Source organism: Typopeltis vanoorti, chromosome 7, assembly GCF_054136105.1.
Source record: "Typopeltis vanoorti isolate ZY-2024b chromosome 7, IOZ_Tvanoo_1.0, whole genome shotgun sequence".
Classification (NCBI taxonomy): Eukaryota; Metazoa; Arthropoda; class Arachnida; order Uropygi; family Thelyphonidae; genus Typopeltis; species Typopeltis vanoorti.
The window spans coordinates 110,580,490-110,606,162 of NC_143555.1; the positions used below are offsets into that span (position 1 = coordinate 110,580,490).

The following is a 25,673-nucleotide window of genomic DNA, read 5'->3' on the forward strand; positions in this document are numbered from 1 at the left end:
AGAATCATTTAAGTTAGTTAAAGTGTTTTATAGGATTGATGCAGGGGGGGAAATGTTTCAGCACTTAGCTAAGGGGGGGGGGCAGAACAAAAGGTCATCCCTGGTAGTTGAGTAAAAGTGTGGTTAGTACGGGCATGAGTATTAGATTTTTCACTTGGAGAGTGTGAATGAATGGAATGGATTGCCAGAGTCAGTTGTTAGTACTTTGTCTGTTAATGGGTTCAAGAAGAGGTATAATAGATTGTGTGGATAAATTGAGTCTCCCAAAATGAATCTTTGGATTCTATGGAGATCACCGTACAATAATAATAATAATAATAATATCTCAGAAAAGAGTGGTTACTAAAAAGGGCAGAAATTGTGTCCAGTGGTGGCCTTGCTGTAAAAAAAAAAAGTCACAACTGATATGTGAGAAGAGGGCAAATTTTCTGCACTTTGTTCTTTCAAAGTTGGACTAAAAGTATAATTTTTTTAATTTTTCAAATTTTAAGTAATCAATTGATTAACTTTATTTATTTATTTTTGCAGTCAGTAAGTTTTTGGTTGTGGCAGGTTGAATGTGAGGTTAGAGTTTTCCTTATAACAGCTAGTGATATACTGAATTTTTTGCTTGTATATCATGATCATCATCATCATCAAATACCTAATATGCACCAATAGGGAATGCAGAATATTATGATATTACTATATGAAAAGTTTCCATCATTTACTAACTTCCTATCAACAATTTCCCTCCAAATTAATCTGTTATTTTTTAGGTCTCCAATACTGTCAGACCTTATATTTTGGTCTTCTAAGGAACTTCTTACTCTATCAATCAATCCACAGATGTTGGTCTTCTTCTGGATCTTTTACCTGTAAAAAGGAGATATTCTGCTTGGTGGTGATTGCTCCAACATGCAATGTATTTAAGGGAAGAAGATATGATAGTTATTGTGATTACTATTATTACTAATACTATCTTCACTAAAAACTTGCCTAAATAGTTGAAATGTTTTACTTGTTCTCTAGGCTCTCCATTCAGGATGTAGTGGATGTTTTCAATGTTCAAGCTAATTTTTGTCTTTGTATTGCTAATTTTCATACCAAATTTATTGCAGCAGTTATTCAATTTAGTCAGAGAATCCTGCAGACTTGTACTGGGTTTATTTTAGGAGTATAACATAATCTGCATAAAGTAAAGAGCTGTGGTTAAAATCTCCAATTTTGATATCAGGTTTAATATCATCTTCCTTCATAGCATGATCCTTATAGATGATGAATAACAGCAGAGATAATGTGCACCCTTGTCTCATACCTTTAACATCAAACCATCTCCTGTACCTACTTCAGACCTAACTGCTGACTTACAACTCAAAAACTGTTGAGAGGTGGTTACAGGGTTGAAACAGGGGAGTTCTTTTGCTTGGTTGAATAGTGGGAAGGAGTGATGACAAGAGGCCATCCCTGGAAGTTACGAAAGGAAACTGTGAGCATGAGAGTTAGGAGTGGTTTCTTTGCATGGAGGGTGGTTGAACTGTGGAATGCATTGCCTGATGGAGTGGTGAGAGCAAGAACGGTCAATGAGTTTAAGGAGTGGTATGATAGACTTTGTGTTTCTTAGGGGGGGGACCTCCCCTCGATGAGTCTTGACAGACTTTATGATCTTAGGAAGGACCTCCCATGATGAGTCTTTTGACTCCATGGAGGCCTGAATAATAATAATAATATGTATTGCTAGATATAATGTACCATTTACATATAATTGTAGAATTTTGAACAGCTTTTCTCTTGTAACTTAGTCATATGATTTTTTCAGAATATACAAAACTTAACGGCATATCCTTGTTATATTCTCATCTTAATTATTTGTCTTAAATTGAAAATCTGATCCCAACAACCACTATTTCACATGAAACCAAGCTTCCTATTCTCCAAGTTTCCTTTCCATAATTTTTGTTAGCCTTTTCTCAAGTATGCTTGCATAATCTTAATAGGAACATACTGAATGGGAGAAAACCTGTATAGTTCAGATTGAACTCTAATCTGTCAAGTTAGACTTTTGCAGCAGCTGACTTATTGCTGTTTGCCCTGGTTCCTCCTCATGAAAATGGGGCAGGGGGGCATTCACAGAATGGAATTGTTTTGTTATATCATAATTTTCTTTTGGTTTAAGTCAAGACGAATATAATTTGGTTGGCTAAATCCCAAATTGCCAGTCCATCCTCATTTTTTCAGTATCCTGGGAGATCAGATTTTCAATTTAAGATACCTACTAATGGTGTGCATTATGAGAGGGTGAGGATTGAACATTAGGATAGAAGTACTGGTCAGGTCTCTGCATTCCTTCAAAGGCTATGTAAAGGTCTTCTCCCAGTTATCCAGCTTTGACTCTTAAGCAATGCTGCTAGAATATCATGGTGATGTTTAAATCTGTATGAATGATGCTGTGCAACTTCTAGAAAGGAGGCAAATGATAATGGAACTAGAGGTGAAAAAATTCACAGTGTACAAGTGTGATTCGCTGGAAAAACCTGGTTTAGTACAAAATAGAGTAGACACTGACCATAGTACATCTAGTTCAATACATTAGTGTTTGCTTTAAATTTAAGCAACACTAAATTTAAGTTTAAGTTTTCCTGAAATTGTTTAAAGAGAATACAAAAGTGTTTCTACACTGCCAGAACTTAAACTGGAATGACCCTATCCACTGCAAAGATTTGGGAGAATCTCATATCCTGGTAAATGGTAAGCAGGAGAAGAAGAAATGGGGGAGTTGGCCAGTTTCATGCAAATTTGTTTCCTTACACTTGGATAAAGGATGGGGTTAGATGGGATATCAGCTCACATTTTGCAAGAATGTGCAAGGGAACTTGCAACACCTCTGACTTCTTCTTCAAGTGTCATCCCCTAGAAGGAGGTTGGCAACCATTTAATGAAACTTTTTTCTTTCTTTTGCTGCTCTGGAACATTTATGGTAATTCAAGCCAGCCCAATTCTTAATGTCTTCAAACCACATTCTCCTGGGTCTACCTCTCCCTCTTTTTCCATCCAGTTTCCCTTCTAATATTAATTTCTGAATGCCTTCTTGTCTAGTTAGATGTCCAAAATATTTAAGTTTTCGTTCTTTAATTATTTTCATTAATGTTCTTTTCATTTTTGCTTTCTTTAAAACATCTTCATTTTTCATTTTCTCTGTCTATGGTATTTTCAACATTCTTCTGATGGTCCATATTTTGAAAGTTTCTAATTTTTTCCTTGCTGCTTTATTTAGAGTCCAAGTTTCACTGTTGTAGAGAAGGCTTGACCATTAAAGTTATTCTTCCATAGTCATTCTTCCTCTTACTTGCCCTGTAATTAAAGAACTCTGGGATTTCCTTTGACTGCTTGGGTAGTTTCTGTTAATAATCTGATTTTGTTTTCCTTATCATGCTGGTCATCTTTCTTTCCTGGCCCTTGTACTGTTCATGAGTTTGCTATTCACTTTTTTCCTTATATACCCTCAACAACACTTTCTTCTTTTTTTTTTTTGCAGTTCATGCTTAATGATACTACTCATCTGTCTAATTCTTACCTGATTTATCCTCCTTGCCTTAGGTATACAGTTTAATATTACTTCCAGATGTCCCTTAACTATCTTTGATACATTTCTAACATCCTTCTTTTGCTATGCTTTATTATTATTATTATTCCTGATACCTCCAAGGAGTCCGAAGACTCATCGCGGGAGGACACCTACAACTGTCTCTACACCTAACCTCTACTACGAATCAACGCCATCTACCGCCCACCTCCAACACCACCACATGGCACAACTCCAAGCTTCCTCCTAAGCTTGTCATATCACTTGCTTTGTAGTTCCACGTATATCCCTTCTTGACAGAATATTCCTATTGTTTTGCAATCTCCTATATCAAGACTGTATGGTCACTTTCTCCAACTGGAGGCAATGTGGCCATCTTGGTTATGGATAGCTCTGCTGATCCTATGACCAGATTCAGTACCCCCCCCCCCCCCACTAGTCTCCTCCATCACATGCCATCTAAGTAATTATCTCTTAGTAGGCGTATAAATTTTACTTCCTGCCATGTGATCTTTCTTCCAGTCTATATCTCCATAGTTGAAGTCCCCCATAATAATCACTCACACTGTACCCATTGTACTGATTTGGCGATGCATGTCTTCCAGATCCTTAGCCAATAGGACAACCAACTGTATATTTTGTCTTACTGGCCTTAATCTCACACCAGACTGTTTCAAATGAATAGCCATCCTCCTCCTCTGTATCTCCTATTCTTTATGACTGCCATTCATCCGCTATCATTAGGCTGACCATATTTCCTTGAAACAAAAACAGGACATGGGGATGGCAAAAACCGGGGTAATGTAATATTCTGTATTCATGAAAAATAAGATGATAAAAGTTTTATTACATAAACATACTGAGTCTACCATTATTCTTCCATGACAAAACCCATACAAAAATTTAGGTAGACATAGGGGGGGGGGGGAGCTGTATTTCACCACAATCATACCATGAATATTTCTCTGATGAAGTGATCTTATTTCTAAGTGGAGGTTTCTGTGGTTTAGAAGTTCACATGGCATATTCCAGTAATTGGACCACATTTTTTTTTAATAAGCTATATAAAACACAATGAATTAATAAAAGACCCGACAAGTTTCGTAAGTCGTTTGACTTACATCTTCAGGGGTAAAGGTAACTTAAAGTTTAAAACCCAAAGAAAAGAGAAATTATTAGTAATAGTTCATACTATACAGTTGTAGCCATCTGACTATTCATAAAATTAAAAATCAGAATGCAGATTCAAAGCAGTGCTGAGTTTAAACAATGCTGGATGATGCCACGTTCTGTTGTTCACGTTCATAATGTCCGAGGTCTGACTGAGGTATATTTTTTATTAAAGCTGACCAAACTTGGTGGAGAATTAATCCTTGATTTTTATTGCATTGTGTTGGTATTTTAAGCATGTTTGCAGCTTCTTTAAATTTCCTTATGTAAGAGTTTTTTTCTATGTACGACATAGAAAAAAACTTTGTTTTCTGCCAGAGTACATTGTGGCCGGTGGAAGTGGTATAGAAAGCTAGACCTGATTTGTGTTCCCTTCTGTTTTGCACATCCTTTTGGTGTTCGTTCATGCGAATTTCCCCAGATCTTCCTGTCTGTCCTACATAGCAGATGCTGCAAGAACAATAAATTTTGTAAACACCTGGTTTTTTTAAAGGATGATGAGGAGGTTTCGGGAGATGTAGAAATCTTGAAATTTTTTCCAGCGGGAAAGGCTACTTTGATGTTATATTTGTTAAGTAATTTATCCATCTTGTCTGTAACATTTTTGATCTATGGAAGCGTGATAGTGTTTTTGAAATCTTGTTTCTGAGAGATGCTTATAGGAGGTGTGTGGAGGATTTTTTTTGATAGTCTTGGTTTCATAACCATTCTTTTGAAATATCTGTGTTAGATATTCCAATTCTTCATTTCTCTGTTTTTCTGTGCTGGAAATTATTATTATTATTATTATTATTATTCAGGCCTCCATGGAGTCAAAAGACTCATCGTGGGAGGTCCTTCCTAAGAACATAAAGTTTGTCAAGACTCATCGAGGGGGGAGGTTCCCCCCCCCCCTAAGAAACACAAAGTCTATCATACCACTCCTTAAACTCATTGACCATTCTTGCTCTCACCACTCCATCAGGCAATGCATTCCACGGTTCAACCACCCTCCATGCAAAGAAACCACTCCTCACCCTCTTGCTCACAGTTTCCTTGCGTAACTTCCAGGGATGGCCTCTTGTCATCACTCCTTCCTGCTGTTCAACCAAGCGAACTAACTTCCCAGTGTCAACCCTGTAACCACATCTCAACAGTTTAAAAGTCTCAATCATATCACCTTTCCTTCTCCTATCCACCAAACTCTGCAGTCCACGTTCCCTCAGCCGATCCTCATAACCAAAATTGTACAGTCCTGAAACCATCTTTGTCATCCGTCTTTGTACCCTTTCCACAGCTAATATATCCCCTTCAAATCCTAGGGACCAAATCTGAGAACAATAGTCTAAGTGTGGTCTGATCAGAGACTTATACAACGGAATGATAACCCTTTTATCTCTGCAGGTCAGTGTCCTTCTCATAATTGCAGCAATCCTCTGTGTTACCTTCACCACCTTTGCAATATGTCCCCTAAATTTCAGGTTTCTATCAATCATCAACCCCAGATCTCTTGTCTCCCCTACTTCCTCCAGTATAACTCCTCCCATAGAGTATACAGCATCCCATCGATGTGTCTCAAACCTCAAGACCTTACATTTTGCTGCATTAAATTGAAACCCCCATTCATTTGCCCATCTATCTAGCCTATTCAAATCCTCTTGCAGGGCTACCACATCTGCACTATTACTAATAATCCTTCCTAGCTTCGCATCATCCGCAAACAACTGAATATCCCCTTGCAATCCACTGGCAATGTCATTGATATAAAGGTTAAACAATATAGGTCCTAGTACTGAGCCCTGTGGGACCCCACTTGTAACCCTCTGCTTCCTTGAAACTGCTCCACCATACACAACTCTCTGATACCTATCAGACAGCCAATCCTGAATCCAGTTGACCAATCTGACATCCAGATCCATGTGCTGCAACTTAAATATCAGCTTATCATATGGCACACTGTCAAATGCCTTTGCTAAGTCTGAGAAAATTGCAGTATATGCCTTTCCCTCATCTAATGTACTTGTAACTTTATTATAAAAGGCTAGCATATTGCTAAAACAAGAGCGCCCTTTCACAAATCCATGTTGACTCTCACAGATAACATTACCCTCATCTGCCCAGTGCTGTATACGGTCCCTCACTACTTTCTCCAAGATCTTAACAACTACTGATGACACACAGACTGGTCTATAATTAGACACTTCCAGTCTGTTACCACCCTTATGCAATGGCACTATCTTACCTTCCTTCCATTCCCTGGGCACCTTTGCCAAAGCCAGACTTTCATTGAAAAGCCAGGTTAAGGGCACTGTCAGTTCCTTAGCACATTCTCTCAAAACTCGTGGTGAAATACCATCCAGTACCAAAGCTTTTACTGACATCCAGAGTACTCAGTATCTGAAACACACTCTCCTCCTGTATCTCTAAACCTTGAACCTGCCCTATCCCTCTAACATTGAAACTGACTCCTCTAGGATGAAATACTCCAATAAAGTGTTCATTGAACAATTCCACTATGTCCTCTGCATCAGTCACTCTATTCCCATTTTTATCCCACAATATCATTCTTCCACAGTCATTTCTCCTCTTACTAGTCACATAGCTAAAATATTCCCTAGGATTTTATTTGGATCTTAGGGCCAATCTCCTCTCATATTCCAGTTTCGCTTTCCTTACCACACTAGTCATTCTTCTGGCCTGTGTCTTATATTCTTCATGCATCTTCTCTTCACCTGTCTCCTTATATCTCTGAAATATTACCTCTGAATTATATCTCTGAAATATTATACGCTCTGTCCCTTAGGGTTTTTATTAGACCTATTTTTTGCGAAGGTGGTGATGTGGAATCGAAATCAAAGTGCCTTTCTGCCAGTGGAAGTGGTATGGAAATTTACTTTAGAACAAGAAGAACTTAGGAAACTGCCTTTTCTAGACATTTTGTTAGAAGTCAATGAAAAGGATAATAAACTTTCTTTTTCAATATTTAGAAAACCCACCAACACAGGAAGATTTCTTAATGCGGCCTCACACCACCACCACCACCACCCTGTGCAAAAAAATGTGGTCCAATTACCGGAATATGCCATGTGAAGTGATCTTATGCAGCAAATTTTGGTCTTTCAACACCTTATCATAAAACTTCTCACACTCCATGACAAAATTTTGTCTTATAATTAACATAGTACTCATTGTCACTTAACCTAGATTTCTCCTTTGACCATATACTGTTCAGAACAGAAAATATTCTCTCGACAGATGCTATACTTCCTGGAAGACAAAGAATAAACTCTACAATTACAAAAGTCTTGAAAGTCTAGGTGTTTTTTGTTCATTTCAGAAAAAATCTGTACTTTTGTTCCATCACTTGTACACAGCTTGCCCAGTTAAATAAATTTCAATTCTTTCTGGAAATCATCTTTAATACTGCAGTTTTACCTCTTTGACATTGCAAGGATAGACTTAAAGCTTTAAAAAATAAGACTTAAAACTTTACAAAATATGAAATTTAAACCACTGGCATTGAATAGCAAAGCCACCGGTTAGCATACAGGCAAAAACAAAAACTAACACTACAGGAGAACAGACGCATGTCAGATGCGCAAGTGTTGCCAACATGCATTTTTTATTTTCTCTGAGTAAATCACTGCAGATATCGATATTTAGTATCGAACAATGCGACTCCATGATATTGATATGCAGTTATAGGTTATGAATAATAATAATTTATGATTGCCCAATATTAAAGTATATTTATAGTTTTTATTAAAAACGGGACAAAATTGACATTTTTATTAAAATGACGGGACGGCCAGGAAATATGAAAAAAAAACAGTACTGTCCCATTCAAAATGGTACGTATGGTAATCCTAACTATCATTAGCAGCACTCCCCCACTCCCCATCCTATCTTCTCTATCTTTCCTGAAAATACTAACTACATCATTTGATGTTAGCCAAGTCTCACTAATGCCTATAACTTTTGGCAAGGTTGTACTACCAATGCCCAAAACTCCTCCCTCTTGTTCCTGATATTTCTGGCATTAGTATATAAAAACTGCAGCATCCATTTAGGCCCTCACCCACTTTTACTTCCTGAATTGACTATCCTATTCTATATTTTTGCTTGAGAGACTAGATTCTGTACTTCGTTATTCTCACACTCACTCACCTCATGAGTACCTTCACAAACTCACTTGCTTCTCACCCTAGTGCAATAGCTTGCACTGTAGGAACTTCTAGGAAGTGTAGAAAGCAAGAGATCTTGGGATAATTTTACGTAGTAATTTTCTTACATACCCCCCCCCCCCACACACACACATTGTTAGTTTACATATGTGTGTGTGTGTTTATCCAAAATGCATTAATTTATCTAGATGATTATGTCATGCTGAGATGAAGAGCTCCCTATTTTCCTATTGGATTCTAATGATAATTCAGACTGATCTCTTCATCTCAGCATCACATGATCACCTTATGTCACACAAGCTTACTTTAAATGTTCCATTCTACTTTACTTGGTATTCCATTTAACTAAATTTGTTGTATTTCAAAAATATTTTCGAGATATAGAGTTTCATACATCTAATCCTGTTTTTAGTATTATTTTCTATAGCAAGAATGCTGCCGTTCTGTCTCACATCTGCTAAAGATATAATACTACATGGAGAAGGACAGCAAATTACAAATTAGATGCAGTGGAGCACAAACATGACTTCAGCAACTGAAGTCCCCCCCCCCCCAAAAAAATAGTTATTTCATATTTAGATGAAGATCACTCTCCTGACATGTGCAGTTGTTCTATAGTGTGCAGCTGCCACAAAAAAAGTCCCTAACTTTCCTGGTTCACATCTTACTGTCCTGCAGACAAGTCCCTAATATCTAAGTTTTGCATTACAAGATAATGAAATATGTATTTTGGTTATAATGATGACAATTCGGCATGTGATATTTATGAAATCAATATTAAGAAAAATTTTAAAATTGCTTGATAAAAAAAAAAAACAACAAGTAATATTTTTTTTATTTTACAGGCAAAGAGAAGCTTACAGTGTCTATCCCACCAGCCAGTGCATCGACTGCCATTACAGATGCATCTTCAGGTGAACAGTGATCAAGTAACATCTCCAGTATAGATTTATCTCTCTTATCTTCATTTGATTCCACTGATTCCATAGTTTCCTTCACATAATTCATTGCTGTGCTATGAAAAGAAGTGATTGTATGCAGATTTTTATATTCATAATTAGTTTCTTCACAAATCAGTTCTGTAAGTATTTGTGTAATTTATTATTATTATTATTATTATTAACATTAGACCTCCATGGAGTCAAAAGACTCACTGCAGAAATTTCCCACTGTCACAAAGTGCATCAAGAGGCACCTTTCATCACCATAACCTCAATTAATGCATCCGCTCACCAACAATTTCCATGCAATGAACTGGATTTTGCAAAGACACTTTACAGAATATGGCATGGAAAACTATTATTATTATTATTATTTTTAAAGTTCGAGCAAATGAGAATGGATATGAAGCTGGTAGCATGGATGGGGGCAGCTGACAGATACTAGACAGTAGTATATATTGGAGTGGAATCTAGAAGAATGAGGGTGACTAGTGGATTGTCACAGGGTGACACTACCAGTACCAGTACCCCTACTCTTTAATTTGTATATCAATGATATAGGGAAAGATGTAAGGGAGAGGGGATATGGAATTCTTCCTATGAAGATAAGTTGAAGGTGTGTGGATTGTAAAGTTTAATTAATAAAAGAGGAGACTTGATATAAACTTCTAAGTTATTAAAGAGGTTATATAAAATTGATACAAAGGAAATTTTGAAGAGAGAGCGAGAAGTCACCCTTGGAAGCTGTGTAAGATTGTGGTTAGTAAGAGTGTATGTGGACTAAATATTTTGCATGGAGAGTGGTGAATGAGTGGAATGGATTGCCAGAATTAGTTATGAGTGCCCCAACAGTGAATGAGTTTAAGGAGAGGTATGATAGGCATTGTGTGTATAAATGGTAGTGTTGGTCTTTCACGATGAATCTCAGAATTCCATGAAGATCTGATCTGATTTTCCCTTTCAGTCGTTTCCGACTGTAGGTGACTTTGTAGGCATTGCCCACAAGGTATTCCTGGTGAGATTTTTACAGGGTAGTTCACCATTGCTTTCCCCAATCCCCCAATTTTATCCGGGCTTGGGACCGGCATCTGACTGGGACATATTCATGACTGTAATCCATGTGTGTTCACAGGTGAAAAACCCCCCCTACCTCTGTATGAGACTGGCTAACTGACCTTTAGTCGAAAGAGACCGAGATAAAATTTCCTCACGTCACTGATGGGAATCGAGCCCAGGTCTTTCCGAACAAAGGGCTTCGTCTATGCCGACTGAGCTACGGCGGCTCCCTATGAAGATAGCATATAATAATAATAATCATTAAAGTTATTCTAATAACTATGCTTTATTATCACTGTTTTTTCATTCCTACAAAATCCAAATCCCTGAAAATGTATCTGTAATAGAGGTGAAATATAGTATCCAATGAACTTGTATTTTATTGTTTCCCTGTGTTGTACTACTCCATCATCATCATCCTCATCATCATCAATTTCCTCATATGTACCCTCAAAGAGTTCAGGTTACTATGACAACACTTACATGGCTGAGTTTACATTATTCTTAATCTCTTATCAACAATTTAACTCCAAATCAATCTGTTACTCATGAGCACTCCAATATTGTCATATCTAACATTTCGTGCTTCTAAGGCACTTCTGACTGAATCAATCCAACTAGAACCTGGTCTTCCTCTGGGTCTTTACCTTGCATCTTGGCATCAATCACCTGTTTTGCTAACCTTTTCTCACCCATTCTATTTAAGTGGCCATACCACCTCAAATTAGCTCTGCTGAAATGTTCTTGAATGCTAATAATGTCAAGTTCCTTTCTAATATCTTCATTTTTAATATGATTCTGCCATTGATTCCATTTGTTCATTCTCCTAATTTTTCTCAGAATCCTCATATTTGTGGTCTCTAGTCTTTGATGATTTATTATGCTTTATTTCTAGCCAAACTCTCAGATCCATAACTTAAAACTGGTTTGAATACCATCTTGTAAAACATCAGACCTCCATGGAGTCAGAGATTCATCATGGGAGGTACACACTATTGCACACAATGTGTCTATATTCACAACACACTCAGGCAATGCATTCCACTCACCAACCACTCTCCATGCAAAGAACCTACTCCTCGCTCCTCTGCTCACACCCTCCTTATACAGTTTCCAGTGATGGTCTCTTGTTCTACCTTGTCTCCCATTCTATGAAAAATCTCTTCCATGTCAACCTGATAACAACCCCTGACTAGCTTATATGTCTAAATCATATAAGTATCCCACAGTATCCATTAATGCAGTGTTTCTCAAAGTGTGGTACACGTACCCCCGGGGGTACGTGAAAGGTCTTCGGGGGGGGGGGGTCATGGCAATTTTCGGCTATGCATCATGAACGCATGGAATAAAATTTAATGTATCCGTGAAGTTCGAGATCGTAAAACGTTCCTATTGTATCACTGAATAAGGTACAGAGACATCTGCAGGCTGTGTAATATGTTTCTCAACAAACAGTGCAATTAGAGACAACTGGGATAAAAACAGCACTAACTAATAAATCGCATGTCCCCCTCCCACATAAAATGCTGTATAGTAGACTCAAGCAAAACCATATGTTGCCGGTGCAACATATGATTTTGTTTGAATGAACGTGTTAAAACTAAGAAATATATCGTGAATGTGTTTCAGATATTAAATAAGGAATTCGGTTGAAGAGAATTAGCATTTCAACTCAACTGTCGGCTTGCCTTTGTCATTTAGTAGCGCGATCTTTTGTTAATACCGCACCAATCATATGACCGTCTTCATAGCTGCTTTATCCCTAATAGCCTACCATTGCTGCTATTTCGAGCTCTGCTTTCACTATCCATTTGTTGAAGGACTGTTCGTTAAATACGGTAATTTTTTTAGCTTTCAAATTCTTAAGTATGGATCATTGGTTAAAGACTAGATTATTAAAATGCACCAAAGAAAGGAACATAGCAGATGCAAGTAGCTGTCAGCAACAAGAAAACGTTAATATTGTATCTGGATCAAGTGAAATTGATAAGGGTGTGTTGTCTGACATCTCTAAAGAACCAACTATGAAGAAGATGAGAAAGCTTCGTAAGTACGATATAAATTATTTGAAATGTGGATTTTCATCGATGGGAAATGAAGAGGAACCTATTCCGTTATGTGTAATTTGCAGTGAAACTTTAAAAAATGAAAGCATGAAACCATCTAATTTAAATCGCCATTTTGAATCGAATCATAATGAATACAAGGACAAACCTATCGAATTTTTTCAAAATAAACTAAAAAATTTAAAAGAATCTCAAAAAGTGATGTTGATCGTGTCAGGAGGTGAAAATATGAAGACTTTAGAAGCTTCATATCATGTGTCGCTATTAATAGCAAAACATGATGCAGCAGAAACAATTGGTGAAACTTTGGTCAAGCCTGCAGCAAAAATAATAGCAGAAATTATGATCGGAGATAATGCAAGAAGATCTTTTGATCGGATTTGCCTTTCAAATAGCACTGTTCATCAAAGAATCACTGAAATGGCTAAAAATATAAAATAAACATTGTTATCTGATATACGTAAGAGTCGTTATTATGCGTTGCATGTAGATGAATCCACCGACATTATAAATTTTGCAAATCTTCTAGTGTTCGTTAGGTACGAAAAAAATCAAAAAATTCATGACAACCTTTTATATTGCCAACCCTTGCGGGAACATACAACAGGAGAAGAAATATTCAACAGTATAAATATCTTTATGCATCAAAACAAGCTTGATTGGAAAAGTTGTGTTGGAATAAGCACGGACGGAGCGCAATCTATGGTTAGATCTTAAAAAGGGCTTGTTTCAAGGATTCAAGCTGTTGCACCAGATGCAAAGTCGACACACTGCTGCATACACAGGGAGGCTTTGGCTACACATATGTTGTCTACAGACCTAAGAAAAGTTCTTGATCAAGCTGTAAAAATCATAAATTATATTAAAGACCATCCATCCTTTAAACGCAGACTTTTCTCTCAACTTTGCAAAGAAATGGGAAGCAACTATACACAATTTCTTTTCCATACCGATGTTTGTTGGCTTTCTCGAGGAAAAGTCCTTACTCATTTATTTGAACTTCGGAATGAACTACAAGTTTTTCTTGATGAAAAGTTTGAATTGAAAAAGCATTTACATAATTGGAAATGGCTCAGTCAATTAGCATACCTGGCAGATATATTTACTGTATTAAATACTCTTAATTTATCTTTACAAGGCAAGGAAATTTCTATATTTCATGTTTAAGATAAAGTGAACGCCACGTTGGCAAAAATGAAGTTATGGCAAAAGCGGGTTGGTAATGGAGAATTTGATGCTTTTCCATCTCTTCATGAATTGCTCGCAAGTTCAAATGAACAAATTGATGATGATGATGTGAAAATTACTATCATGGATCATTTACAAAGCTTACAAATGAATCTAGAAAAGTATTTCCCTGAATTGGACATTAATATTGAGTGGATAAGATAGCCTTTCAATATCAACAAATCTATCCCAAAGGGTCTATCGTCAATAGAAGAACAACTTTTAAAACTAGCTTCTGATGGTTTCCTAAAAAATAAATGCAACGAGAATACGTTATCATCATTTTGGCTATAAATATAGAATGAATTTCCTGAATTAAAAGATAAAGCTCTAAGGTTCATTTTTCTATTTCCAAATTCATATCTGTGCAAAGCTGGATTTTCGGCCATTGTGGATATTAAGACGAAGAAGAGGAATCGCATTATAGATGTCGAACCACATCTGAGATGGAAATTAATAACTATAGAGCCAAATTTTGCTGAAATTTTATCTCACCATAAGCAATTTCACTTCTTTCATTGATGATAAATTATTTCAAGTAAGTAAAAATTTATAGTATCTTTATAAAGTTTGTTCTATTAAAAATAAATCATATTTTTTGTTTACACGTACATCTAAATTCAAATAAAATAGACATTTACAATGAAATATATTTTATTTATTTATTATTATTATTATTTTGATAAGGGGGTACTTGGTAATAATGAAAATTTAAGAAGGGGTATGCGGATGTATGAAGTTTGAGAAACACTGCATTAATGCAAAGCACATATCCTTACGGGTATGTATAAAATTATGCATTATGGGAAGGGGTATCTACCCAGACCAGTTTCGACATAGTATTCCCTTAGCATTATATATACCCGTAAGGATATATATGCTTTGCATTATGGGATACTAAGACAAGTGATGTGAAGTCATTAGCTTCTATATACAAGTTGCCCTGTCCTGATTATAATTAAGGTGCAAACTTTGTTTGCTTACACTTGGATAAAGGATTAAACCAAGTATATAATTTCTCAGTATCTTTAATTTATAGTATAACCAAGTGAAAAAACTTCCAAGAACTATTTCTAATCCAGAGTATTTTAATAATAAGGTGTGACATCTTTTGGCAACTCGTATATAAAAATATGACCTCTGCATTACTTCAACCTTAGTATGACCTTTGTATCTGGCTCCCACTAATGAGACCTCAATAAAGGTCAAAACCGATCTGGGTAGTGGCCCTTCCCATAATGCATACCCGTAAGGATATGTGCTTTGCATTATGGAATACTAAGGCAAGCGATGTGAAGTCATTAGCTTTTATATATGATATGAATTGCCCTGGCCTGATTATATTTCAAGTGCAAACTTTGTTATTTGCTTACACTTGGATAAAGGATTAAACGAAGTATATAATTTTTCGGTATCTTTAATTTATAATATATCCAAGGGGGAAAAACTTCCAAGAATCTTTTCAAGTATGCTTGAATAAATTGTACCTGAAACACTTAGTACAGATATTCCTCTATAATTCTCACATTCAGCTTTATTCCCTTTTTTATAGATGGATACTATGAGAGCTCTACTTTAATCATCGGGAATTCAACCTTCTGAATTATGCAGTGTAGCCACTGCAGAACTTTTATACCTCCATACTAAAGCATTTCTAGCCAAATATCATCTACTCCAGCTGCCTTTCCACATTCAAGTTTTAGATGGCTTTTTCTACCTGATATATTGATATGTACTCCACTTGGCATTCCGTTTAAAAATCTTCTAGTATGTTTCTGTTACTGCTCGGTTCATTTAACAGTCTTTCAAAGTAATTGCTCCAGATATCCAGGATATCCTTATCTTCGGTTTTCATGTCACCTTTATCATCTTTGATTTCTTTTACACTATTCTTTCCTCCATTTCTAAGCTTCTTCAATAGCCTCTGAAACATTTTGCCACTTTCCTGATATTTATTTTCCATACTCTTACCAAAGTCTTCCCATGACTTTTGTTTAGCTACTTTTACACATAGCTTAGCTCTCTTACATTTTTCTCAGTACTGTTTTAGGGCATCTGACAACTTATTTGCTAGGAACGTTTGGTATGCTTTCTTCTTTTCCAGGACTGCTTCTTTGACTTCTTGTATCCACCATGGTGTTCTTATTTTTCTATCCTTGCAGACAAATTCACCACATACCTCCCTAGCTGAATCAATCGATGTCTTCTTCAGAGTTTTCAAGGATGCCACTGAGATTTCATGGTTTGGTTCTTGTTTTCAATTTGTTTCATTTTTTCTTCAATAATGTTTGTATATTCAAGTCTATAATTTACCTGTAAAAGCTGCTCAATTTTAATTCTCTTTAAAACTTTCTTACGTACTGTTCATTTCAATGTGATATCCATTTTTATCCTGTTTAGGCTAAGTAATGGTTACTTCCAGTTTCAAATCCTCTGTACATTCTTGTATCCTGAACCAGCAATGATGATATCACTCTCAACTATGACATAGTCAATGAGTCAATTGTGTCTTCTCGCTATCTGAACCGATCCACATCTTTATGTTGGAACAGGTTAGTAATGACTAGTCTGTGTCCTGAGCAGAAGTCCAGTACTTACCATTACTTATCATTATTATTAGCTTTGCCCTTTTCTCCAAATTTGCCCAATATACTTGGTAAGATTCATTTCTTACTCTGCTGTTCAGATTTCCAACAAGGACAACGGCAGCTCATCCATAAGGGGTGCAGGGCTGCATTGAATGCAGCCCTGAAGCCCTTATGGATGAGCTGCCACTGAACAAGGACCATTTTTTTTTTATTTTCTTTATGTCAGCTGCCTGTTCTAATGACTCAAAAAATTCTTCCATTTCTTCTTTAGAAGAACCCCTTCCTTTCTTTGATTATTATTGCCTGAACATCCTATACTTATTATTTAGTAAGATCTCACTTTTTTTTTTCTTCTTTGTCTCAGTAATGCCAATTATGTTCACATGGCACTTTTCCAGTTCTTCTGTAAGTTCGATTTCCTTTCCATTAATACTCCTTATATTGATGGATTCTATCTTCAATTCTTCTAATGTTGGGTTTGTTCTTCTTCTTCTTCTTCTTCTTCTTCAAGATGTTGAGTTGGAGTTTGTATTCATTCCATTAAACCTAATAATGAGTTTAAACCAGTACATATGCCTAAATACTAAATTGAAAAGCAAGTAATGTATATTTAATTACTACAAATAATTAATTTTTAATAATTAACCTGTAATAATTAATTTTTAATAATTAATCTTTAATTAATTTGTAATAATTAATCTGTTCTAAAATGTTACTAACAATTTCTATAAATGTAATAGATCAACTTACTCAAAAAAAAAGCTGTGAACTTTCTTAAGCTTGTTAAATGTGGGAGAGACTGAGGGTAGTATCTTCCAAAAAGGAAGAGAAATTTCTAGTTTTCCAGAAGTTCTAAAAAACTCATTTAATCCTGAAATAAGTTTTTCTGGTATGGAATCTTTTGGAATATTATCAGCAAGGCATCCCATCCGCTTGTTAAACATGATATATGATATAGCTGAAATTAATAAATGTAATTACTTATGCTGGACCATTATATATGATTTAAAAGCCATTGTTTTTATTTTAATGATAATATATATATATATTATAGGGAGGAATTGGAAGGCTGGGATATCATTAATGCTTGGGAAATTGTGAAGGAATATTTGTTAGCAGCAATGGTAAGCTGTATTCCATGAGTGAAGAAGACGACACAATTTGGAGTAAAGTGGATGACAAACAATATTAAACAGGAATTGCATGTGAAAAAGAGGCTATGGAAGAGATATAAAGAGACAGGTGAAGAGAGGATGCGTGAAGAATATAAGACACAGGCCAGAAGAGTGACTAGTATGGTAAGGAAGGTGAAACTGGAATATGAGAAAAGATTGGCCCTTAGATCCAAGGAAAATCCTAGGGAATTTTTTAGCTATGTGGCCAGTAGGAGGAGAAATGACTGTGGAAGAATGATATTGTAGGATAAAAATGGGAATAGAGTGACTGATGCAGAGGACATAGTGGAATCATTCAATGAACACTTTATTGGAGTATTTCATCCTGGAGGAGTCAATTTAAATACTAGAGGGATAGAGCAGGTTCGAGGGTTAGAGGTGCAGGAGGAGAGTGTGTTCCACATACTGAGTACTCTGGATGTTAGTAAAGCTGTGGGACTGGATGGTATTTCACCATGAGTTTTGAGAGAATGTGCAAAGGAACTGACACTGCTGTTGACCTGGCTTTTCAATGAAAGTCTGGCTGAGGGAAAGGTGCCAATGGAATGGAAGGAAGGTAAGACAGTGCCATTGCATAAGGGTGATAGCAGACTGGAAGTGTCTAATTATGGGCCAGTTTGTGTTTCATCAGTAGTTAGTAAGATCTTGGGGAAAGTAGTGAGGGACCATATACAGCATTGGCCAGATGAGGGTAATGTTATCAGTGAGAGTCAACATGGATTTGTGAAGGGGTGCTCTTGTTTTAGCAATATGCGAGCCTTTTATGATAAAGTTACAAGAGCATTAGATGAGGGAAAGGCATATATTGCCATTTTCCTAGACTTAGCAAAGGCATTTGACAGGGTGCCACATGATAAGCTGATATTCAAGTTGCAGCACATGGGTCTGGATGTCAGATTGGTCAACTGGATTCAGGATTGGCTGTCCGATAGCTATCAGAGAGTTGTGTATGGTTGAGCAATATCAAAGAGGCAGAAGGTTACAAGTGGGGGTTCCACTGGGCTCAGTACTGGGACCAAAATTGTTCAACCTTTATATCAATGACATTGTCCATGGATTGCAAGGGGATATTCAGTTGTTTGCAGATGATGTGAAGCTGGGAAGGGTTATTAGTAATAGTTAGATGTGATAGCCCTGCAAGAGGATTTGAATAAGCTAGACAGATGTGCAAATAAATGCAGGGTGTCTGGTTTAATGCAGCAAAATGTAAGGTCTTGAGTTTTGAGACACATCGATGGGACGCTGCATACTCTATTGGAGAAGCTATACTGGAGGAAGTAAGGGAGACCAGAGATCTGGGGTTGATGATTGATAGAAACCTGAAATTCAGGAGGCATATTGCAAAGGTGGTGAAGGTAACACAGAGGATTGCTGCAATAATGAGAAGGATGCTGACCTGCAGAGATAAAAGAGTTATCATTCCATTATATAAGATCCTGATCAGATCACACTTAGACTATTGTTCTCAGATCTGGTCCCCTGGATTTGAAGGGAATAAATTAACTGTGGAAAGGGCACAAAGGCAGATAACAAAGATGGTGTTAGGACTGTACAATGTTAGTTGTACAGTCCCGGCACCCTATGTCGGGACTGTGTTGGTGGATAGAAGAAGGAGGGGTGATATGATTGAGACTTTTAAACTGTTGAGAGGTGGTTACAGGGTTGACACTGGAGAGTTCTTTCGCTTGGTTGAACAGCGGCAAGGAGTCATGACAAGGGGCCATCCCTGGAAGTTACGAAAGGAAACTGTGAGCAAGAGGGTGAGGAGTGGTTTCTTTGCATGGAGGGTGGTTGAACCATGGAATGCATTGCCTGATGGAGTGGTGAGAGCAATAATGGTCAATGCATTTAAGGAGTGGTATGATAGACTTTGCGTTTCCTAGGAGGGACCTCCCTCGATGAGTCTTGATAGACTTGTGTTTCTTAGAAAGGATCTCCCACAATGAGTCTTTTGACTCCATGGAGGCCTGAATAATAATAATAATAATAATAATAATAATAGTAAAAGGATATGAAGCAAAAGCGACTTTTCCTGTAGTGCACATGCTTATTTGTATCCATAACATACTTCAACTCGCGGGTCCTTACATTCATATTCCAGTTCTATTATGTTTTATGTTTCTTAAAGTTATCCAACTTTGCTCATTATCACTGTTTTCTCATTCCTACAAAATCCTAATGAACCACATCTATTCCCGGTATGATAAAATGTTGTTGGATTATGTCTAAAATGGAAGGAGACTTCCTGAGACCTATTTCTTAGTGTCCTGAGTAATGCAATTATTTGCATTAGTGTGATGGCTGCCATGAATAGGTTATTATACTTTATATAATTTTACACAATAGGTTATTGTATAAAATTATAACTACTAGATTAGAGAAGAATTGCCTGCTGTGTATATGTATGTATATATATATATGTGTGTGTGTGTGTGTGTGTTTGCATGTACGAATAGGCTGGCCTTATTGCTGGAAAGTTTAGTAATGATAATATTTTCATCATAAGATAGAAGACTGAAGCCAGATCATAGGAAAAAAGAACTGCCAAAGGGAAGGAAACACATTTGACTTCTGTGGATCTTGAAAAGGCCTATTATTCAGTTCCCATTAGCAGTACACTGAGCATTGATGAGGAAGTTGAATGTGAGTTATGTGGTGTTTTTCTAATTTTTGCTAAAGAATTTGATAGAGTAGCATATAGATAGTCAATAGGTAGCTTGGTAAAAGGGATGGCTGGCTGATAGGAACCAGTGAGTTGTGTATGGAAAGGTTGCAGGGTCTCAAAACAGAATGGTGACAAGTGAGGTACCACAGGAAACTGTTCTAGGACCTTTGTTGTTTAATTTATATATTGATATAGTTTGAGTCTGAGAAGTGATATTCAATATCATGTTGGAGGCTTAATGGATTGTATACAGCACTCAGAAAGGATTAAAAACAGAATTTAATTCTTCCTATATTTCGTCTCAGTCAATGAGACATCTTCAGGGATTACAAAAAGCTAATGTAACATAAAAACAAATAACAAACAATACTAAACTCAACCATGTGGGTGACACTAAAGTCAACAAATCAACCAAATCTTACCGTAACAAAGATGGTTGCATTAAGCTTCCTAAGATTTGGGAAACGCTTATCACCAGAGGTCCCGCTTTACATTCCAGGCCACCTGCAACCGCCCTTAGAAGGCGCTCCACCTAAATAGGACTTTAGTGTCATCCACGTGGTTGGGCTTAGTATTGTTTGTTATTTATTTTTATGTTACATTATTTATTTTGTAATCCCTGAAGATGTCTCATTGACTGAGATGAAATATAGGAAGAATTAAATTCTGTTTTTAATCCTTTCTGAGTGCTGTATACAATCCATTAAGCCTCCAACATGATGTCCTCACATCACTTAAGCCTCTACACACAGATATTCAATAGTATGGTGACGATACTAAATTAGGAAGAGAAGTATCAAGAAGCTCTGATGTGATTTGTTATAGAAGAATATGAATAGGTTGGTATTTTGGAATGAAGAATGGGATGTCATTTCAACATTGCTAAGTGTATCATACACTTTGGCCAGAGAAAATGGAACAAAGTTGATCATATTGGAGGAACTCTGCTACAGGAGGCAGGCAATATGAAGGATCTGGGGGATCTCAGTGAATAAGGGACTGAATGTCGGGAGACACATTGCAAAATTTGTAAAAAGTTACCCAGAAAGTTGATGCTATAATGCAAAGAAACCTGGCAAGTAGGGATAAGGAGGCAATAGTTCCATCTAAGGCACACTAATCAGACCACATCAGGATTTCTCTGCAACAATCTGGTCATTTAGTTTTATGCACAGCAAGGAAACAGAGGAAGTGCAGACAAGTAGCATATTTTTCGATAGATAATGCGTGCATTATCTATACAAAAAAGTCTAAATTCATTAAAAATGAACATGCGTGGTATACATCTGAAAGGTATGAGAGGTAAATCAAATGTAATAACAAAACTAAGGTAGAAGTATTACTTAATATTTATTGAACATAACACTATTCAAATCCAAAAAATTCTTCATCAGACTCAATATTAAAAGAATCAATTGCATTAAAAATTTCATTCGGTTATTTCTTCAGCTTCATAATCATTGTCACCGGACACCACTGCATTCCCTTGTGCTTTAATGAAACCATTTCTAACACAGTTTTCACTTACAGCAGCCCAACTTTCTACAATCCACGTAACTATATCTTTATATGACGTTCTTTTCATCTGCCCTGTTTTTTTATATTCATGGATGCCATTCATCATCCAGTCTTCCCACTTAGCCTGCAAATTGTCTTTGAATGGTTTATTTTTATTGCAAGATCAAGAGGTTGGAGTTTTTTTGTTAAACCACCTGGAATGATAGCCAATTTGGAATACTTACAATTGTTTTAACTTCTGCTGTCGTGTGTGTGTCCTACATGAATCCAACACTAACAAAGATTTTGGGTTGAAAAATGCCATTTTTCTCTTTCGCCACACATTCTCCAACCAAAATTTCATAACCTCAGAATTTATCCAACCTGTATCATTAGCAGTAACAATAATATCTTTGGAATCACAACCTTTTGGAACAGACTTTCTTTTGAAAATCACCATCGGTAACAGTTTGGAACCATCTGTAGTTTCGCAGAGAACCACAGTAAAGTTAGACCTTTCATGCCCTGTTATAGCAACTGAAACCTCTTTTTCTCCCTTCAGATTCACACAGTCCTAGAACTAGGCATGTCAAAACTTACGGGAACCTCATCCATATTCCCAAAGTGACAAACATTAACCTCACACAAGTTTTCTCTCAGAAACAAACAAAATTTAGCTACTTTCGCTTCCCAGTCACACGGCAAATTTTGTCCAACACTAGTGGAGGAGCGCACACTTAAATTGTTTCTCTTCATAAATCCAAAAACACAAAATGGGTAGGCCTTGAAATCCTTTATATTATCATTTTGTGCAATTCTTTTCAATTCCTGCAACACATGGACTGTAGATATTCTCATACCTTTAGCTCTTTCATTAACAACCCAATCAAACAGTTTTTTTTTTTTGATGGTTGGCCACAAGCACCTTCTAAACCTCATAGCATGTTTCCTCATATGCAAACATTTCAGAACTATTTCAGCCTTTCACCATTCACGAACACTACTTTCTCCAACAATGAACAATCTACCAGCTTAACGATTCCCTTTTTCCTTTGCTACTTCCACCACTTCAAGCTTGAACTGCACTGTGTAGGATTTTTTCCGAGAAGTACTTCTGTCTTCCATGGGTAATTCAGATCTAATAACAAAATCTAAACAAATAATAATGATTTACATTATGAAATATTTTAAAACAGGATGTACGGAATAATGTAAAAATCGACCACTGCTACTAGCAACGCACGTGCTTTTAAAGAATTCCTCCGTTCTCTGTCTGTACTTCCTAACTCTACCGCTAGTTGGCACATGAGCATTATCTATACATCAAAAGGAGTGATGAAAATGTTGGGGTGGGGTGGTGCGTGTTATCTATCGAAAAATACAGTAACTAAAATTGACTTAGGACTCCAGAATGTTAAGTATATGAGGAGAGATTAAGGAAATGTGGTCTGCAGAGCTTGTCAGACACAAAAGAAGTGGGAAAGAGTATGAGAGTTAGGCCTGAGTGTGGCATATTTGGTCTGGTTGAACATAACACTACAGTGAAAGACCATTAGAATCTGCTCATGCTAACAGATTAATTAGTACCAATACCTGCTTCTAGAAACACCAACAACAGATCTTTACTTGGACATCTAAAATTAATAGGCACCAGATGGATTATATCCTGACTCTCCAACAATAGAAGACAAGCATCTCTGATGTGTATACTTGTCCTGGAGCAGACTGTGGTACAGACCATCAGCTAGTAAGAGTCAAAGTAAGACTAAGACTCCGAAACCTTCCAAGTCACATGTCCCACTACACTGGATGGCAGAGTAATTCCTAGTAGGTTCACAGAAGAAACATCAATGCAATTGGATGATATTTTGGACTAGTGAGGAGAACTCACCAGAAATGCTTTGGAAAGGAATCAAAGTTATAATACAGGATACAGCCAAGAAATGTCTCAGCTCAATAAGAAAACCAAGAGACCCATGGATATTAGATTCAACATGGAATCTAATCATAAGAAGGCAGTTTTGATAACAGGGACCTGAAGAGTATAAGAGATTACATAGAGAAGTCAGAAGAGCCATCAGGCATGACAAGGAAAAGTTTTATAAGTTTTATACTAATAAATGTGAAGAGAGAAGAGTTCCAGATGAGGAGGTACAATTATAAAAGGATGTTTTGTTTAGTTGGTGACCTAAAGCACACATTTAAGCCCAAATTGAAAATCAAAAACAGGAATGGAAGACTAACTAACAGAAGAGCTGGAAATCAAAAACAGATGGAAAGCATACTGTAAAGAACTGTACAACAGAGAGAATAAAGAAAATTTCAATTAAGAACCTTCTTCACTTAGGCAAGAGATTGAAAGAGCAGTTAAACAGCTTAATAGCACTAAGGCCCTGGGTGCAGATGGAATTCCAGCAGAGTTAATTAAGGTTCTAGGGTATGGACAGATAAGAGTGTTTCAGAGATTGATTACAAAGATATGGGAGATGGAATCATGGCTTAGAGACTGAAAAAAGTCAGTTTTTATACCACTACATAAGATGGGGGGGAGGGGATATGAAGGATTGCAAGAACTATAGAACTATTAGTTTAATCACTCATGCAAGCAAGATTTTATTAAAGATCATTCCAAATAAACAACAAGCTTTGATTATGAATCAATACATTACTAAAAAAATACCGAATGCGTAGGGACCGTTACACAAGTACAGTAGAAACACATGAAGCATGGATGCTGGCACATGGTCAGTCATTGTTCAGCAGGTGCATCTGATAGTTAGCAGAGAAATTAAACTGTGATGTGTTTAGAGATCTAATGAGTGATTTCCAAATGTAATACAGAATCATCCCTTGGTTTCTGTTTAGGGTACTTGTGAGTGGATTACCACTGTAGCCTCTCTCTCATGAAAGAGGCTATAGTGGTCACTCTCACCAAATGGAGGGTGATCTGACACCTCATTTATAATTACATCCTCTGATGAGATGATCAAATCAAAGACCCTCAATCCTCATTTGACCTCTGTTACATACTGTCTGAGGTAGTTGTCCCACAAAAACTCAAGAAACTCATTTTCTTTACTTCAAGTTGCTGTTTCATCATCCCAGTCTATATTGCCATAGTTAAAATCATCCATAATAATCACCCTTTTCTTATTTGCTTGGCTCATTTGATTTATACATTTCATAGTCACTACCATCCACATTACCAGGTCTATAACAACATCTAAGTATTTCATCCTATTCACCTCTATCTCACACCATACTGCCTAAAACCACCACTGGCACTATTTCCCTCTTGCACTCTACTTTGTATGGACATAACTCTTTCTCTATCATCACTACCCATCAATAGCACTATCCCTCCCTTTTTACCCTTTCTATCCTCACAAAACAAATCGCACCCTTTCCTCTCTATTCCTGTCAGGATGTCATCTTCATCTAACCATGTCTCACTTATTCCAATAATTCTGGGTGAACAGACTCAATTAATGCAACCATTTCATTTGCCTTGTTTCTTACACTCCTAGCATTTGTATACAAACACAGCAGGTGCATCTGATAGT

The 25,673-nt window shown here is 36.7% G+C and overlaps 1 protein-coding gene across 7 annotated transcripts in view; it reads right to left on the reverse strand.

The window, feature by feature from the left end:
• The window catches only part of LOC150104962 (putative cytochrome P450 12a5, mitochondrial), a 211,492-nt gene that overhangs the window by 76,987 nt on the left and 108,832 nt on the right, over positions 1-25,673 (reverse strand). For all 7 annotated transcript variants that reach the window (XM_090396073.1, XM_090396072.1, XM_090396071.1 and 4 more), the window contains 2 exons: positions 17,524-17,731; positions 9,757-9,910 (listed from right to left, as the gene is read on the reverse strand). In XM_090396073.1, the coding sequence (XP_090252199.1) occupies positions 9,757-9,910; positions 17,524-17,731 (362 nt within the window). The remainder of the gene's footprint in view (positions 1-9,756; positions 9,911-17,523; positions 17,732-25,673) is intronic.